This window comes from Prinia subflava, chromosome 4 (genome assembly GCF_021018805.1).
Source record: "Prinia subflava isolate CZ2003 ecotype Zambia chromosome 4, Cam_Psub_1.2, whole genome shotgun sequence".
Classification (NCBI taxonomy): Eukaryota; Metazoa; Chordata; class Aves; order Passeriformes; family Cisticolidae; genus Prinia; species Prinia subflava.
The window spans coordinates 10,851,410-10,866,871 of record NC_086250.1 but is presented as its reverse complement, the minus strand read 5'-3'; the positions used below and the strand labels follow the sequence as shown (position 1 = coordinate 10,866,871).

General features: G+C 44.9%; 1 protein-coding gene across 2 annotated transcripts in view; it reads right to left on the bottom strand.

The window, feature by feature from the left end:
* Window positions 1-13,423, bottom strand: part of SCUBE1 (signal peptide, CUB domain and EGF like domain containing 1) — a 189,301-nt gene extending 175,878 nt beyond the window's left edge. The window contains exons 1-2 of one of the 2 annotated variants that reach the window (XM_063395410.1): window positions 13,197-13,423; window positions 10,081-10,203 (exon numbers count right to left, since the gene is read on the bottom strand). In XM_063395410.1, the coding sequence (XP_063251480.1) occupies window positions 10,081-10,203; window positions 13,197-13,284 (211 nt within the window). In that variant the 5' untranslated portion in view covers window positions 13,285-13,423. The remainder of the gene's footprint in view (window positions 1-10,080; window positions 10,204-13,196) is intronic. The other variant, XM_063395409.1, reaches the window with a different exon arrangement.
* Window positions 13,424-15,462: the final 2,039 nt, after the last annotated feature.

Below are 15,462 nucleotides of genomic sequence, written 5' to 3'. Positions count from 1 at the left end.
AGAATTGGGCTGCTTTAAGAGAAAAGTGGTGTCGGGGAGAGGAGATGCAAAGAGGAGCTTTGATCGCATGCATCTTTAGACAGGTTGAAATGCATCAGGAAAAAATGGAAATTTCTAAATAAAGTTGGACTTAGGTACTTTGTAGTTAGAGAAAAACATTGGTATGTCTCCAAGTCACAGGTTTTATGGAATCCTTTTCCAACAAAGTTCTGCAAACAGAAATGTGCAAGAATGAAGGCACAACTCTACTTGGTAGAGACACTGACATCTCTAGAGGTATGAAGTCAGAAATCAAATTCCTTCTGTGCCTGTGCTGCCAAACAATTTAAATATGCATTACCTAGCCCACTTATTCAGCAAAGCAAATACCCCACTTACTTCAGCCCCTTTTTCCACTGGAACAGGGAGACTGAAAGTTCTGAATGTGACCTCTGCTTCCAGATAATGAAATCAGAACAAAGGCACTTCAGTGCAATTCCCCTCTTACAACAGCAAGAACTAGAGCGCACAACAGTAATGTCCTGTAGTATTTTCAGCAATGATATAGCCAACAAATACCTATTTCTGCAGAGGTTCTCCTTCTGTGAAGCACCTTCTGCAGCAGCACCATTCCCTTCAACTACACTACTGATCACCAATTTGGTATTATGCATTGCTCTTACTTTTTGTCCCTCAGTTAAATTTTTGCTGCTCTCTGAGCATGATGTTAAATGTAAGGACTGACAGTGGTTCATGCAGATTAAGGCATGGGAACGATAGTATGAAGGTTAGTAACCTCACCCTGGGAGAGTAAATGAAAATTAGCTTTTATATTCTCTGAGATAACAGCTCATCTGCTTAACAAATTGATTGTAAGAATCAGAACAATCTGGAAGTTGTCTGTTTAATATTTCTGATTCTTTGATGGCTGTACTGTAAAACATTGTCAATAGTTGTGAAAGCATGGTCTTGAATTTGATATATTGTCTATGGGTCCTACAGCACCAAACAAACTGCACTAAGTTTAGGTCTAAAGCACGTGCAAGATCAAGGTCCTAAATCACCTTTTTAAATGATCCAGATTTTTTTTAATTCCTTGGTCACTGAAAGAAAAACTGTGGCCTTCTACAGGCTACAGAGAAGCAGCCCTGTAACATAAAACAAGGCAGTAGCTTCAATTTAATAAAGCACTTAAACAGAATTAATTTAAAAGGTAACAGTTTCTTACGATTAGGTACATGCTTGAGTACTACAGTGATTCATGGCACTTGAGCAAAAAAATCTCTTCCAACTGTAATCTAAGGGTATTCCTTTGGCTCAGCATCTTAAATGTGTGGAAAAGTCTTGAAATTTCAAGGGGATCTGTCAGACCCTATCTTCAGTTTCTTATAACTCTGCCCAACATTTACGTATGAACTACATTTTCTCTTGCAAGGTATCTGCTTTCAAGCAGGTCTTTTTTTTTTTTCCATTTGAAATTTAAAACAAATATATATATATACTAAAACAAGCTAAGGAAAATAGCTTTTTTCTAAAGGGATTACATGGAAAAATCACTGCTTTGCTATGTTTAAAAAAAAATCTCCCTCAACTGCTTGAACAGATTTAATACTCCTAGATTTTGTTTCCATTAAGGTGTCAGGGAGTTACCTTTCAGAAGATTTCTCAAGACAGAATAAGATGGTCAAATTACAGCTGAAAATTTACCAAAATGAAAAATAGTAATCTAAAAATTAATTGGCCCCTTCCCTCAGGAATATAATGAATTCAAAGCTCAACAGGCATCTGCTGAAATTCAGGCAGCTAAAATTTCCAAAATGCCCCTCTTGGAAGGCGTTTTTTTAACCTTAGTTGCTGTAGTTTCACACCACAGTGGCTCCAGAAACTAAACCAAATCTATTCACCTTATTCACCACCACCTTCTCCCTGCCATCTGTCTCAGCCTCTATACCCCAGTTCATTGACTTTTCAGTGTAGAAATGCTTACAGGGCCAGGCTGTACTCCTCTGTGTTTTCTGCCACTTTGGAGGATATTATTTCAGTGACATTCTTGACAGAATAGCCCCACATCAATTGCCCCAGTGCAAAATCAGTGCAGACGGAGTACTACTCCATTTGCCACCAGACTCCATGCACATTTTCCCTACAAATTCCTGCAGTACATGCTCCATCCCAGGACTGTCTGAGGTTGGGCCAAACCTGCCCTGCATTTGAGACTCACTCCTAGGCTAGAAGAGCCTGGGACTTGTACCACGAGTATAGGGATGGGACAGTATCCACCATCCTCTTTGTCAAGTACAGACAGTATCCACCATCCTCTTCCTCAGGTACAGACAGTATCCACCATCCTCTTCCTCAGGCACAGACAGTATCCACCATCCTCTTCCTCAGGTACAGACAGTATCCACCATCCATGTTTCCCATTACCTCCACTGTGTCCTGACAGCATGGATGCTAATGAACACAGTGGATGCTATCTGGCTCAAATGCAAAGGAGACAAAAGCAGCATTGGTGCAGCTTTTCTGGGCAAGGGAGCAGCAGGAGGTCACATTCCCTAACTCCTCCTCTGCCATCATCCCAGCAGAGGCTCCCTGCCCATGTCCTGCAGCAGCCTCAGATCAGAGAATGTGCATTTCAGCAGTGCAGTGGACACACATGAAGACAGCGCCCATAACCAAAGAGGAGCTAACAAATGATGGCAATCAGCCAGGAAAAGATGTTTTTCCAGGCAGCCACTGAGGGAAGAGCCGTGGGTCTGCAGGGGGTGGAAACAGCAGGGAAAGTGCTGAGGGACAGGTGAGCTCTAAGCTGCTGATGGGGGCCAGGAAAGAGGTGGAGAAAAGGGAGAAAAAGCAAGAAAAAGGGGAAATCGGAGAGCTGGTCAGAGCTGTTTTGACTTACAGATGAAACTCAAGGGAAAGGACCAATAAGGGGCACTTAGAGCTGCCAGTTCTCCAGGCCCAGAGGTCTTGCTGTGGGACACTGGCTCTCAGAACAATGCTGCTGTAACTGCAGTAAGCCCCTGAGAGGACAGGGGAAGGAAAGCTAAATGAAATAATTGAAAATACATGAGAAAAGAACAAAAGAGAAGCAGGATTTGCAGTAGGGAAATGACAAGGTTGAAAGACAGCTGAGTAACAGAGTATCCAAAAGAACATAATGAAGACTGCAAGGAGAGGGGACTGTACCAGAAGTAAAGGTGACAGGTGGGAAAATAAGGATAACTGGAGAGTATCTGGCAGATATAAAAAGAATGAAGACAAAAGGAGGACAGACCTATCAAGCTTAGTACATTTTATTTATGCTCCTTCATTTCATTACCATTTTCTTGGCAATTAATTTACATTGTGTATCTGGGTGGAAAGAAGTTCCTTCTAAATACCAAGTTTACATCACCTCAGGAGGCCACCCTGGGTCCTGCAGCTTAGCAACTGTTAAGGCTGATGAAACTTTATATATAAGTTCCCAGAGTACCCACAGACCATCCAGCAGATAGGGAGCTTATCAACTATTCAGAGAAGTGTCCTTGGAAAAAAACCTCTTTTTCTTTTCCAAATTGAGAATTACATATAATGCTGTTGAAAAATGTGGCCCATATTTCATAAGGGATGGTATTTGTTTATGCAAAATATAATGATATTTGTATCCAATAAGCATTTCTGGAGAGAAAAAGAAAAAAAAAGTTGGAGTGTATGTTCTTTTTCTAAGTCAAAATGGAAGATTTCCAAAGTGGACCACCGGGGGAGCTGTTCACTGAAGCAGCATTATGGGCTGTCAAAAAGCAGCTCTGAGAGGTAGGACAGGGTAGAGAGAAAAGGGAGAGGAGAAAACAATAGGGTTCGTGACACATGGGTACTGATGGCCCTGGGAGCAGTTAAACAGGGCATGTCAGCCCAGCTAAGGGATATTCTGGTTTTAGTGGATGAACTACCGAACAAAGTTGGGAAACTAAAGCAATTTGAATAAATAAATAAATAAAATCAAGGCTCAGCTCTGACCAGAACAAAAGCCCTATTCACTGAACAGAAGGCAGCATGAAGGAGGAAAAAGAAAAAAGTTATCATAAGCTGTTAATTCACTTAGGCAGTAATAAAATTCTGATTTAATACAGAATGTTCTCAGGAGTATTTTCTTACTTGCTGCTACTTCTCCACTTCTCCATCCCCCAAGAAAATTCATCCCTTGGTGCAAGTTAGAAAACTTGCAAGTCAGGATTGAGTATTATATAGTACCAGACAAAACAAAAAAAGGAGAAAGAAAAAACAAGAGACATAGAAGGCCTCAGAATTCAATTCTGGGAACACTTTTATCAGCCTAAACCACATAAAATGCATCAAGATTCCCAATAAGAGAAAGAGAAAATTAAAAGGCAGTTACCAGCTCAAATCAAAGACACTAGTTTATATATTCTCTCTCCTTCATTTTTGACAACATGTACTGCTTCATTGTGAAAGCTGCTTTCAGTGAAATCAGCACAGAGGCTCATCCAGGGTAAAGCCATAATCTGTGTGAATCAAACTGGGAAGAAAGACTTGACCCCAGAACAGAAATGCCCATAACATGTGGAGGTGGCAGAGCGTGTTGCTGTGTGCACAGGTGGGCTGCTGCAGGCCAGCCTCACAAACCCAGCAGCACAGACTGGGAACTCCAGGTCTCATCTGGAACACAGCCCTTAGGGGAGGGTGGGATGGACTTCAACACATGACATAAGCACCATCTGTCAAGGTATTGCAGCCCCAGAAAGCACAGCAGCTTCAGCACCTACTATCCACTGCAGACCTCATTCAGGGAGATCAAGAGAGCCCTTGAAGGTGTTAATTCACCTTCTACTGCAATTGGAAGAATGATCAATCAGGAAGAAGTCACTGAAGCTGCCTTGTTCAGTGGCATCACTGTTGTTCTGCAGAGACAGACAGGACAAGTCTAAGCTCACTAGAGTTGTGCAAGCATCAAGATTTCAGACACCAAAGGACACCCAGCAGTGTCCCAGCTCTCACAGGACACCATTGATGAAGATGACTCAAGAATTGCTGAGAGTGGATTGATGGGACACCATGGAGCTCCTGAAAGAAATGGGATCATTGTTCCACTTACAGGATACCCAGAAGTGCTTTACTTATCCCTGCAGACAAAATGAGGCTCTAGTATGAGATACTAGATTGGGTGCTGGGAATGAGATGTCTGGAAAGTCCTGTGTTTCCAGGCTGATTGACTCAGAGCAGCCCTGTCACAATATTTGGATTCACTTCTGAAGAGCATGAGAAGAACACAGCAGGTATTTCAAAGAGCATAATAAAATGAAAACCCAATGAGTGAGACCATGAATGAGCTTCTGAAGGAAATTAAAGATAAAATGGGTCAACAAGATTAAAATTTTAAGAGGAGTATTAATTCAAACCTGGAGAGTCAATCATTATAATTTAAATGAAAGTGATGAGGTATTTTCCCAATTGTTAAGATTTGTTTAAAATCCATTAAAAACAGATCTAACCAGGTACAAGTAGGAACTTGGCTTTACATCCACAAAACTACTGAAGATGATAATGACTGGTTAGAAGGGACAGCTGGTCTGTGTTTCCAAATGGAAATATGCAGAGAGTGAATATACCTGTGATTGAGGCAGGAATGGTTTATCTTATTTTGAGATGTTAAACTCAGTGAGGTGCTACCACTGGGGCAATCCAGAATAAAGGCCCTCATTGCAGATTATCACCATCACCTGCCTATTTATCTAGAATGATTATTTACATTAAGAAAAAGACTACAAATACATCAACACATGACTGACTTAAATCACTAGAACTGCACAATCCCACTCACCTAACAGTCATGCAGAACTGCTGCTGATACAGCACAAATGTCCAATGTGAGCAGAAATCTGAAAATTGCCCTCTCAGGGAAGGCTCTACCAAGGCACTTTGCCATGGTATGTGTTTGTTGCCCTCAGCAAGAAATCCATCAACAACATTATGAAGCTTCACAGGAGAATTAAAAAAAGAAAAAAAAATCCAGCTGAAAGTTGTGAACATCTCTTCTGCATAGAAAGTTCAAGAAAACATTGTAACAACTGTATCAGATCAATTATTACAAGAACTGAAGCAGAGGTCTGAAAATACTATGAAAAACAGTAGAAAAACTTCAAGAGGAAAATCTCAGTCAGTATGGGAAAGCACAGAGTAGAATTTAACAAACCAGAAGCAACAGGTCCCAATAAATGTGTCTTAAGGGTCCTATGTGTAAGGTATAATCCAAAAGGAAAAAAACCAACATCTAGAGCAACTCACCGAAATTACATTGCCGCTGAGGATAAAAAGTAAGCTAAAAATAAACTGAACTGTAAAATAAACTTAACACTGGATATAAAATGAGCATAGGTAAACATCAACCAACAACTATACAGAGTATTTTAACCATTAATGGCAGAGTTTGGAGTAGTCAGAGAAGTAGTATGGGGTAAAAACCCAAACTGGGTTTGAGAGCTAACCCCTTCATACACCATTCAGTAACAGAGTATCCTACAACTGCAAACACACAACATTGCATCAGAGACAAGGAACGCTCTGTCAAGGCATAAGGAACCCCAGGACCTGGAGCTCTTTTAAGACTTTTGGAATTTCCATTGCTTTGACACAATTTTGTTGAGATATCAACCTCTGGGGAAGCCAAAATTCCATGTTGAGAAAGTAAGCACAAAGTCCTATGGATCATTAAAGATCACACCTGCAGCTGAATCCAGCCCACTGCCTTTGAGATCCTGAGTAAATTCACAATGGGGAAGACTTCTTAGGTAACAGCAGGTGTGCCAGGGCAAGAAAATTAATTAATTATAAATTAATGGATTTTGTACATTGATTAGAAAGGGAGAATTTTTTTTTTAAAGATTATCTGGGTTGGACACGTTATTCTGTCCTATGAAAATGCCAGCTAGAGAATTTGTGTACAAGGGATATTGATACATTATGTGATATGGGAAAATATGGCAATGCTGACCATGAGGCTTTACAAAGCATAACAGATACCTGAATAAAGAAAAAAAAAAAAAAAAAGGTCAACTGAAATCTACAGAGGGAAGCAGAAGACAGGACACAAGAAGAATGAGGAACTCTTCTGTCTGGAGAAACAACTGTGCTCTATGGAAAGAAACAGGTCAAGTGGTTCAGGCAAGAAAGCTAGCCAGAAAAAAAAACCCCGAAGAAAATGATCTGTGAACTGAAAAGTCATCCTCGGTCCTCATAAACTCTGGAGAAACCCAGGCCAAAAGACATTTTGAGAGAAAATCAAAGTTCAGAAAGAAATTCCCTACTGAAGAAACTTAACAGACTGTCAGGAAAATGTTTCATTTCCATATAATTGCTGCTAGAGTTCTCCACATGTCCTTAAAGAAATATTTATGTCATATGTATTTCTCCCCACCCTTCAGCTCACAGCAGCAAACCCTGAGGAAAATCCTGCACAAGTGGCTAGGCTCCACATTTACTGCACTGGCCTAAGGATCCCAGTGTTTAGAAAAACTATAAATAAATACACAAGAGTACACAAATACATATTGATATACTGGAAACATTTGTACAACTATGTGCTCCTAAGACTCATCCAAACAATGTTACTTCCAAAACTCTACCCCTTGCTCCAAAATGGATTTTCAGTGAACGAAAGCTATATTTAAGACTACTGTTTAAAATAAACAAACATGCACATTTCTAAATTAATTGCAATGCCTCAATACAACATAAACTGGAAGCTCACTAAAACTTATCAGAATGAATTTGACAGTATAATGTCCTTAAGCTCACTGTACTGTATGAATGGCAATTCTACTCATTTAGTAAATCTGGCTGTATGAGAGTCTGGACTACAAGCAAGTTATGATATAAGGAATGTTCCTCAGATATGAAGCAACACTGGTAGATTGCTACAAACTTAGCTAAAGAGGCTCTTTTGTACAAAAATCTGTACAAAATCTTTTTCTCATAGGTAACTAGTTTCACTGATCAAAAGGCTTCTTTTGAAAAGCCCAGTAATAAAGACTGGGCTTTAGAATCAAGATAAGAATCATTTAATGATCCAGTTTTGGTTTTAACACAACAAAACCAGTCCAGTGGGTTTCATCTTTGTTAACAGTCACTTTTATCTTAAAAAAAAAACAACCCTTCTAACAGCTGATCAATGAAGTTGTCTTGTGACAGAATACTAAGTACCCATCAATTAAGGGAGTATGTTTATTCCTGTAAGGTTTTGAATACTTAACCTCAAGATGCAAAATAAACCACTCTCCATGTACAGCAGGCCCGAGGCACATCTTAGACCTGCCACGGACCCTTTCTGAAGCTTTCTGCTTCTACCAAAATTTGATATTAACTACCAACTTAAGTCATGGAACTAATGCAAAATTTTAAAAATTGTTACCATAATATTGTAGAAAAAAAGTTATATATTATGCACAGTAACACCTGGTTTAGACAGCTTACATTATCTGACTAATGCTGAACATCCATGCAGAATGTGGTGCACTCTGCCCCAGTTTACTTATCAGGCTTGTCAGACACTAAATTCTATTAGATATAGGCTTGGTATCAGACACAGATGTTCCATTATTCTGTACATCATTACAAGGATCTATCTTGTTTTTTACTACTTACTGAGTTTGGGATTTTTGTGGGGGTTTTTTGGTTGGTTGGTTGGTTTTTTACTGAGCCAAGGCAAGTCAGGCAAAGAGATATATGTGTGTTAGACAAGCATGAATATAAGCCATGTCTACCACTAAACAGAGTCCAACAACTAAAATATGAATAGTTAAAGCTAAGGACACTTTTAATGTAGAAAACCAATACAAGAAGTACCAATGCTGAGAATGCTGTAACCTCCACGGCTGCAGCCTTGAGTATATTTTCTCAGAGTTCTGTAGCTCTTTCCCTGGCAGGGATGAATAGAGAAAGAACTGGTGCTGAATGGTTATCCTGAGATAAGAGAAAGAAAATCTGGCTTCCAGAGGAACAGCACCTCAGAGACACTGGAGTGTCAAAAGGTGGACAATCAGTTTGTCAATTTAAGCCCAAAATAGAAAAATATGGCAACCACAAAAATGTCTTCTGAGGGCACATTTTGGAGGTCCATGGAGAATAATATTTTTGTAGACCAAATTAATTTCTAGGTCTTTAATCTTTTTAATGGACTGGCTGTAGATGTTTTTTTTTAAAGCTGTATTCTGCCACAAAAGGAGAGAGACTTGGAAAGAATCTGTTATACCTACTAAACATCTATAAGTAAGAAAAAATAATAATCTGGCATCTTTTATTTGGAAGGCATTCTGCTGTGATTACAATATTTGTTCTTTTCACTAGAGAATGTCTCCACTGAGATTCAACAGACAAGATGGAGTACATAAAATCCAAAACATGAGTGCACACAGAACCTAATAAAACCTGCTAGGTCTTTTTCAATTACAAGACTGATGTGAGGACAGAGAAGTAAAGTAAGTTTTTTCAAGTCTGTATAAGCACAATAATCTGAAATGTTCCATTTAAAATAATGTTCCAAGGACTAGAAATACATGATCATGGCACATGGGGAAGCAAACTCCAGTGTCCTGTTTGAGTCGGTACAGAGAAACACCTTCTGTAATTTGTCTGTGGAAAATAAGGCGAGTCCAGGGGCCCATCCCATCCCATCCCATCCCATCCCATCCCATCCCATCCCATCCCATCCCATCCCATCCCATCCCATCCCATCCCATCCCATCCCATCCCATCCCATCCCATCCCATGGTCACACCTACGTGTTTGGTGCGGTGCCTCGAGCCCCAGGGGCAGCGTGCCCAACACTGCCCAGGAGGAGTTGATGCCATCAGGGAACACCACCCCCTCACACCCCCTTTATTTTATTCTTAAAACCAGGCTGGCGGGCACAAGGTTTGCGGTGCCGGACAATTAGCAAAAGCAGCAGGGGGATGCTTGCCAATAAACACCCAGATTTGAGGTTAAGCAGCTGTAAATCTGCATTAATCGTTTCAGGAATTCAGCTATTTACAAAAGCTTTTAAAGAGCAAACAAATAAGAGAAGGGAGGGGAGAAGAGACGGGAGAGAAACCGATCTGTCCTTACCTTCACACTGCTTCCCTTCCCCTTTGTAGCCCGGCTTACAGATGCATTTGTATGATTTTGGTGTGTTTTGACAAATTGCGTCGATATGACAGTCATCCGTGGCTTCGGCGCACTCATCAACATCTGGAAGCACAGAAGGAACCCCAAGGGGACAGATGAGAAGGGAGACCTGAGACACAAAACACCAGGGATAGATACTCCCCTTGAAGCTGTTTGCCTGCCTGCCTACCTAGTGTCATGCTGGAAATGAGAACATCTAAGGATAAATGACTAAACCAGGCAGTGTGATATTCTCCTGAAGTCACTTATAAGCACTGCTCCACGGAGTTGGAGAGACCCGATCTCACATTTCTGCACTATGAATGAAATAATTAGACACTAGAAATTAGCTTCTGCTGTATAACTGGAGACCCACATCTTAGTAAAACAAGAGAATGCTTAAATTACCTATAAGAGGAGAAAAAAAGACCACTTGCATGTTCTAGCACAGAGATTTTCTTAATTTATAAAGATAGACCCTAGTTTAAATAAACTATGCTGGAGGGGGAATGGGAAAAAGAAATATTTGAACAGCAAAACCACATTAATGCTTTTTACTGAGAAGCAAAAAAATAAATAAATGGAAGACCATATGAAACTCGGTAAGGTACAGTGGAGGAAAGCAACCTGTAATAACATCATCTACTTGGACGAACACTCATTTAGGAGGAAAAAAGTCCCAGCAGTGGTCCTGGCCCTGGTCGGGTGAGTGCCTTACTGGGTAAGTCTGACTCTGAAAGGGGGGACCCAGCCGGCTTTTCTTGTTTTCGGAGTAGGAACCCTTTACAAACATTTCAGTGATTCTGTCTCTCCCTCGGACTTAAAGAGGATGGGGAGGAGGGAGAATGAGACAGAGTCTCATATTTGGTAGTCGTGGGAATGTTAATGAAGTGAGCATAGGAGGGGAAAAACCCCCACCAAGTCCGCCCTATTGAGGGATGGGGTGTGCTGGGAACATGGGAACACTTAGAGCCCTGCCTGAGCTGCCCCGCCCCGCAGTGCCCACAGCCGCTCCCCGGGCACCCCGGCACCCGCAGCTGCGACAGCAGCGGCCGCGGGGCCACCGCAGCCCGGGCACAGCGCTGCCACCGCGGGCCGGGCACAGCGGGGCCACCGCAGCCCGGACACAGGGGTGACACCGCGGGCCGGGCACAGCGGGGCCACCGCAGCCCGGACACAGGGGTGACACCGCGGGCCGGGCACAGCGGGGCCACCGCAGCCCGGACACAGGGGTGACACCGCGGGCCGGGCACAGCGGGGCCACCGCAGCCCGGACACAGGGGTGACACCGCGGGCCGGGCACAGCGGGGCCAGGGCGGCCCGGGCACAGCGCTGCCGTCAGCCCCGCACCCCCGGGGGCTCCTCCCGCCCCACATCGGGGGCTCCCGGGGGACGCGGGGAAGGGGGGGAGCAGCCGGACAGGGACAGAGCTGCACAGGGCACAGCCCCCGCTCCAGCGCCGGGAAGCACCGAGGAGACAGGGAGGGAGGCAGACGGGCATCCAGCGAGAGGCATGTGCGCTTGGTTTCATGCCAATTAGATTAACAGATCCTCAAAAAGGTGCACTAAAGTGAAAACAGTTTTATTGTTAGCTTGAAATCCTAACGCTAATTGTTTCAGAAGTGCTCACTCAGCCATCTCCAGTGATAACACACGGATCCTTCAAAGTCACCGGGAACAGGAGGGGGCTATTTAGAGAGGGGAGAATAAGCAGACATTGTAGCACGGCACACAGCAAAGAACTTCTCTGAGAGGTGCAGACCGGGGCGGCCCCGCGGGGCACCTCTGGAATCCCAGAGAGAAATGCGAAGTGCCTGGACTCTGTATTGTTGTTTTTGTAGAGGTGTTTGTGTTGTTGTTGGCTTTTTTTTTTTTTTTTTTTTTTTTTTTTTTTTTTTTTTTTTTTTTTTTCTTTTGGGGAAAGCGGGTAACAGAACACCGAGCGTCGTAATTTTCCGGACTAAGGCAAAGCTGCTGTAATCTGTTGCCTTCTTTCTTGTCCATTCGTTTATTTTCACCGCTAAACCAGTTCAGATCTAGCTATGATTTACATGAGTTAGCTTAGGTGTTGCCCAGATCAGGCACAGATTCAGTCAAGCACAAAAAGAAAAGAAGTTTTTGCGGGGTTTTCTCTGGGTTTCTTTTAATGCTTTGGTTCATACTTTCGAGTCATTAAACCAGCACCCATCTCCCATCAAGACCAGCAAAAGTGACAGCTGGACTCTTTATAATGCCGTCAAAAATTCAAACTGCATTGAGCCAAGGGGGACATTTCACAGCAACCAGAGGATGCCTGGGAGTCAGGCGTGAATGCCAATGAGTCAAATGAAAGGGCAAAACCAAGTATGAGCCCCTGCTCTGCTCCACATCTCACATTGCATTACTCGGACTTTAAGAACTTCTAGGCTGACTTCGTTCATTTTGTTACATTTAAACTGCTCTATCCGAGGAACAGGGATTTTTTCCACACCCTCCCCCTCCCGCCTGCCCCCGCTCGTACTTCACCTTAAAACATTTCTCCTCGCACAACTTCAGAGCCTGCATACACTTCTTTCAGAAATCACTTTGGGCTTGCAACATTCCAAAGCAGATAGGGACTGCAGGGTGTTAGATTTTTGGGTTTTTTGTGGCTTTTTTTTTTTTTTTAACACCGAAGCAAAGACAAAGTATAATTACAGCTATTAAACTGATACGAGCGCCGCTGTTAAAAACACCAGGTCTTTGGGTTAATGCGCAGACAGGGAAAACCTGTGAAGATATCCCAGCCAACGCTTGCTCTGCCGAGTCTCCGGGGCTCAGCACAGACTTATCTCGCAGGCACTCAAGGAAAGTAACTTTTTCTTCCCCATCTCTCCCTGCAGAAATCCCTCGGCTCCGGCCGTGTCACACACGCGAGAAAACGCCTCCCCACCGCAACTTCCAACACCCTCGGCGCTCCGAGCGGCGAGAAGCGCCCTCCCCCTGAACACCTTACAGCGGGCGGAGGAGAGCGGACAGACACGGTCCCCCCGGGGCCGCGGCTCCGCGCCGCCCGCGCCCGGCGAAGGCTGCGGGGCGGCGGAGCCCCCTCTTCTTACCTGCGCCCCCGCTGCCTCCCGCCAACCTGCCGGCCCAGGCGAGAGCGAAAAGCAAACAGCAGCGCCGCGAAAAGCAAACAGTGCCCATGATAATGATGCGATCCCCGGTGCCTGTCTGCGATAAGGGACGCGCTCGGGGCCGGCCGCGCGGAGCCGCCGGCGCTGACGCCCTGACAGCGCCCCGCTGATTCGCCGGGGCTCCCGCGGCGGGGGCGGTGCCGGGGCGGGCCGGGGGCAGAGCCGCCCCCGCCGCTGCCCCCGCGCCCCGCCGCCCGGGGAGGGGGTGCTGGGGCGGCGGGGAGCCGGGCCCTGCCCGGGCGGTGCCTGCTGGCGGGGCGTGCCCGGCGGGGCAGAGCGGCCCTGCCCGGCCCGGCTCGCTGCCGCTGCCGCTCCGACAGGTAGGGCCGGCAGGGACCGGGCCGGGACCGGGCAGGGACCCTGCAGCATCGCCACCCTCCGCGCTGCGCCCCCCCGCGGCTGGGGCCGGCGCTGCGGGCGCCGCCAGGGGATGGACGGATGGACGGACAGACGGACGGACACCCCCCACGCCGCGGCTGAGGGCAGACAGGCCGGCGGACACTGCCCATCTCCTTGGCAACCGCGGCCAGGGAGCCTTCCCCCTTCTCGGGTTCAGGCTAAAAGACAACTTTTTTTTTTTTTTCTCCTCCCGCTCCCCTGCCTACTTCCTAGCTTCGGCTAACTCCTCTCCCGCTTGCCACGGGTCATCACCAGCCGCTGGCTTCCTCCAGCATTTTAAGGGCTTTGCTGCGGAGGCCGGTGCGCCTTTCCAGCCCTAGGTTTGCTCCTCCAAGCCCTTCACTCGGGGCAACCACGGCTCTGCAAGTGATCCCTGCGGCCCTGGCCCGTCCCGGGGGAGATCCTCTCCCCTAAATCATCTCCGCTGCAGACGGACGTGTGAGTGTTATTGTCACTACCACATTGGAAGCGAAAAACCTTCACTTTTAAACGCAAACATGAGACATTTCTCCCCTCCGAGGCAAGCTCCATGACCCTAAACTCTTTCAGACTGTCTTTAAAGGACTGAAATAGCTGGCAGGCATCCCTTGTTACGGCCGTGCCGCCCCTCTTTGCTTTACACCTTTCTTTCACAGGTACCCCACTGCTGAAATGCTTTGCTACTTTAGGTTGTTTCAACTCCTAATTCCCTGAGAAGCTGGCTGTCTGTCGTGTAGGAATTCCACTTGTCGTCTGCAAGATAAATACACCCTGTCGTAGCCTTAGATGCCTATTTTTGAGAAGTTCCACCCAAATGCACGTATATGTCAGTACAACACACGTACCCAGAAAGTAGCACTGTTAAGAACTTTTAAGCTTGCAGAGATAGGAAGGAAATGTTAGAGTTGCTCATCCCAGCTGCGTGCTTAGTAAAACTCCACACCACGGTCCTTATCCTCCAATAAAACTAAACCACTACCGCACGCTGCCAAAGCTGTTTGCTTTCCGCGTGTTTACACCTCTACTTTGGGCATTCCCGTCCTTAATCCCTTACGGGAGGGGTTAGGGGGTATTGCTGTTTTAAATCCGGACGCTTATGTTTTTGTGTGAGGGGCAGCGGTGGATTCCATGCCCATGGATACACCACGGCGGTCCGAGGTCCCCGGAGGGACAACGCGGGGCCTTGGAGCGCCACCTCGTGACCGTCACGGCAGGGCCGCCCAAGGGCCGCTCCTTTCCAAGATTCTGGAAGAAGGAGTTTTGTCCTAGGTGAAAAGTAAGGCTCAATCTTTTTTCCTCCTATTTCTTTCTTTTTAAATACTTCACAATTGCCTTTTCATTCAATTTCGTGGAATCATACTACAGTTTATCATGGGATAAATAGTCCAAAACGTCTTTATTTCATGAAGGAACTCACTAGAGTTGTCTAAAAATCAACTATCTCAACTTTCAAAAAAGCCACAGTGAAATAAAGAAGTTTGCTAAAGCAATAAAATCCTTTCACTGCCTTGGTGACTTGCTCTCTGCCGTGTCCTGTTAGCTGCATCTGTTGAGTTACAGAAACCACCACACTTGTGCCTGACTCTATACAATTATAATCTCTAACACCTGTATGGCACTCAGGAAAGGAAGTCCTCTTGATATGAATCTCACATTGTCTTTATGTGTCCTCGTATGCTCCGAGGGTGGCATGCAACTGAAAGCTAAGGATCATTCAGATCAGCTGTCCATTTTCTAGTGAGATTGTTGTATATTTTGCTTAAACCAAGATCCTGACAGATAGAATACATGAGGAAATACAAAAGTACTG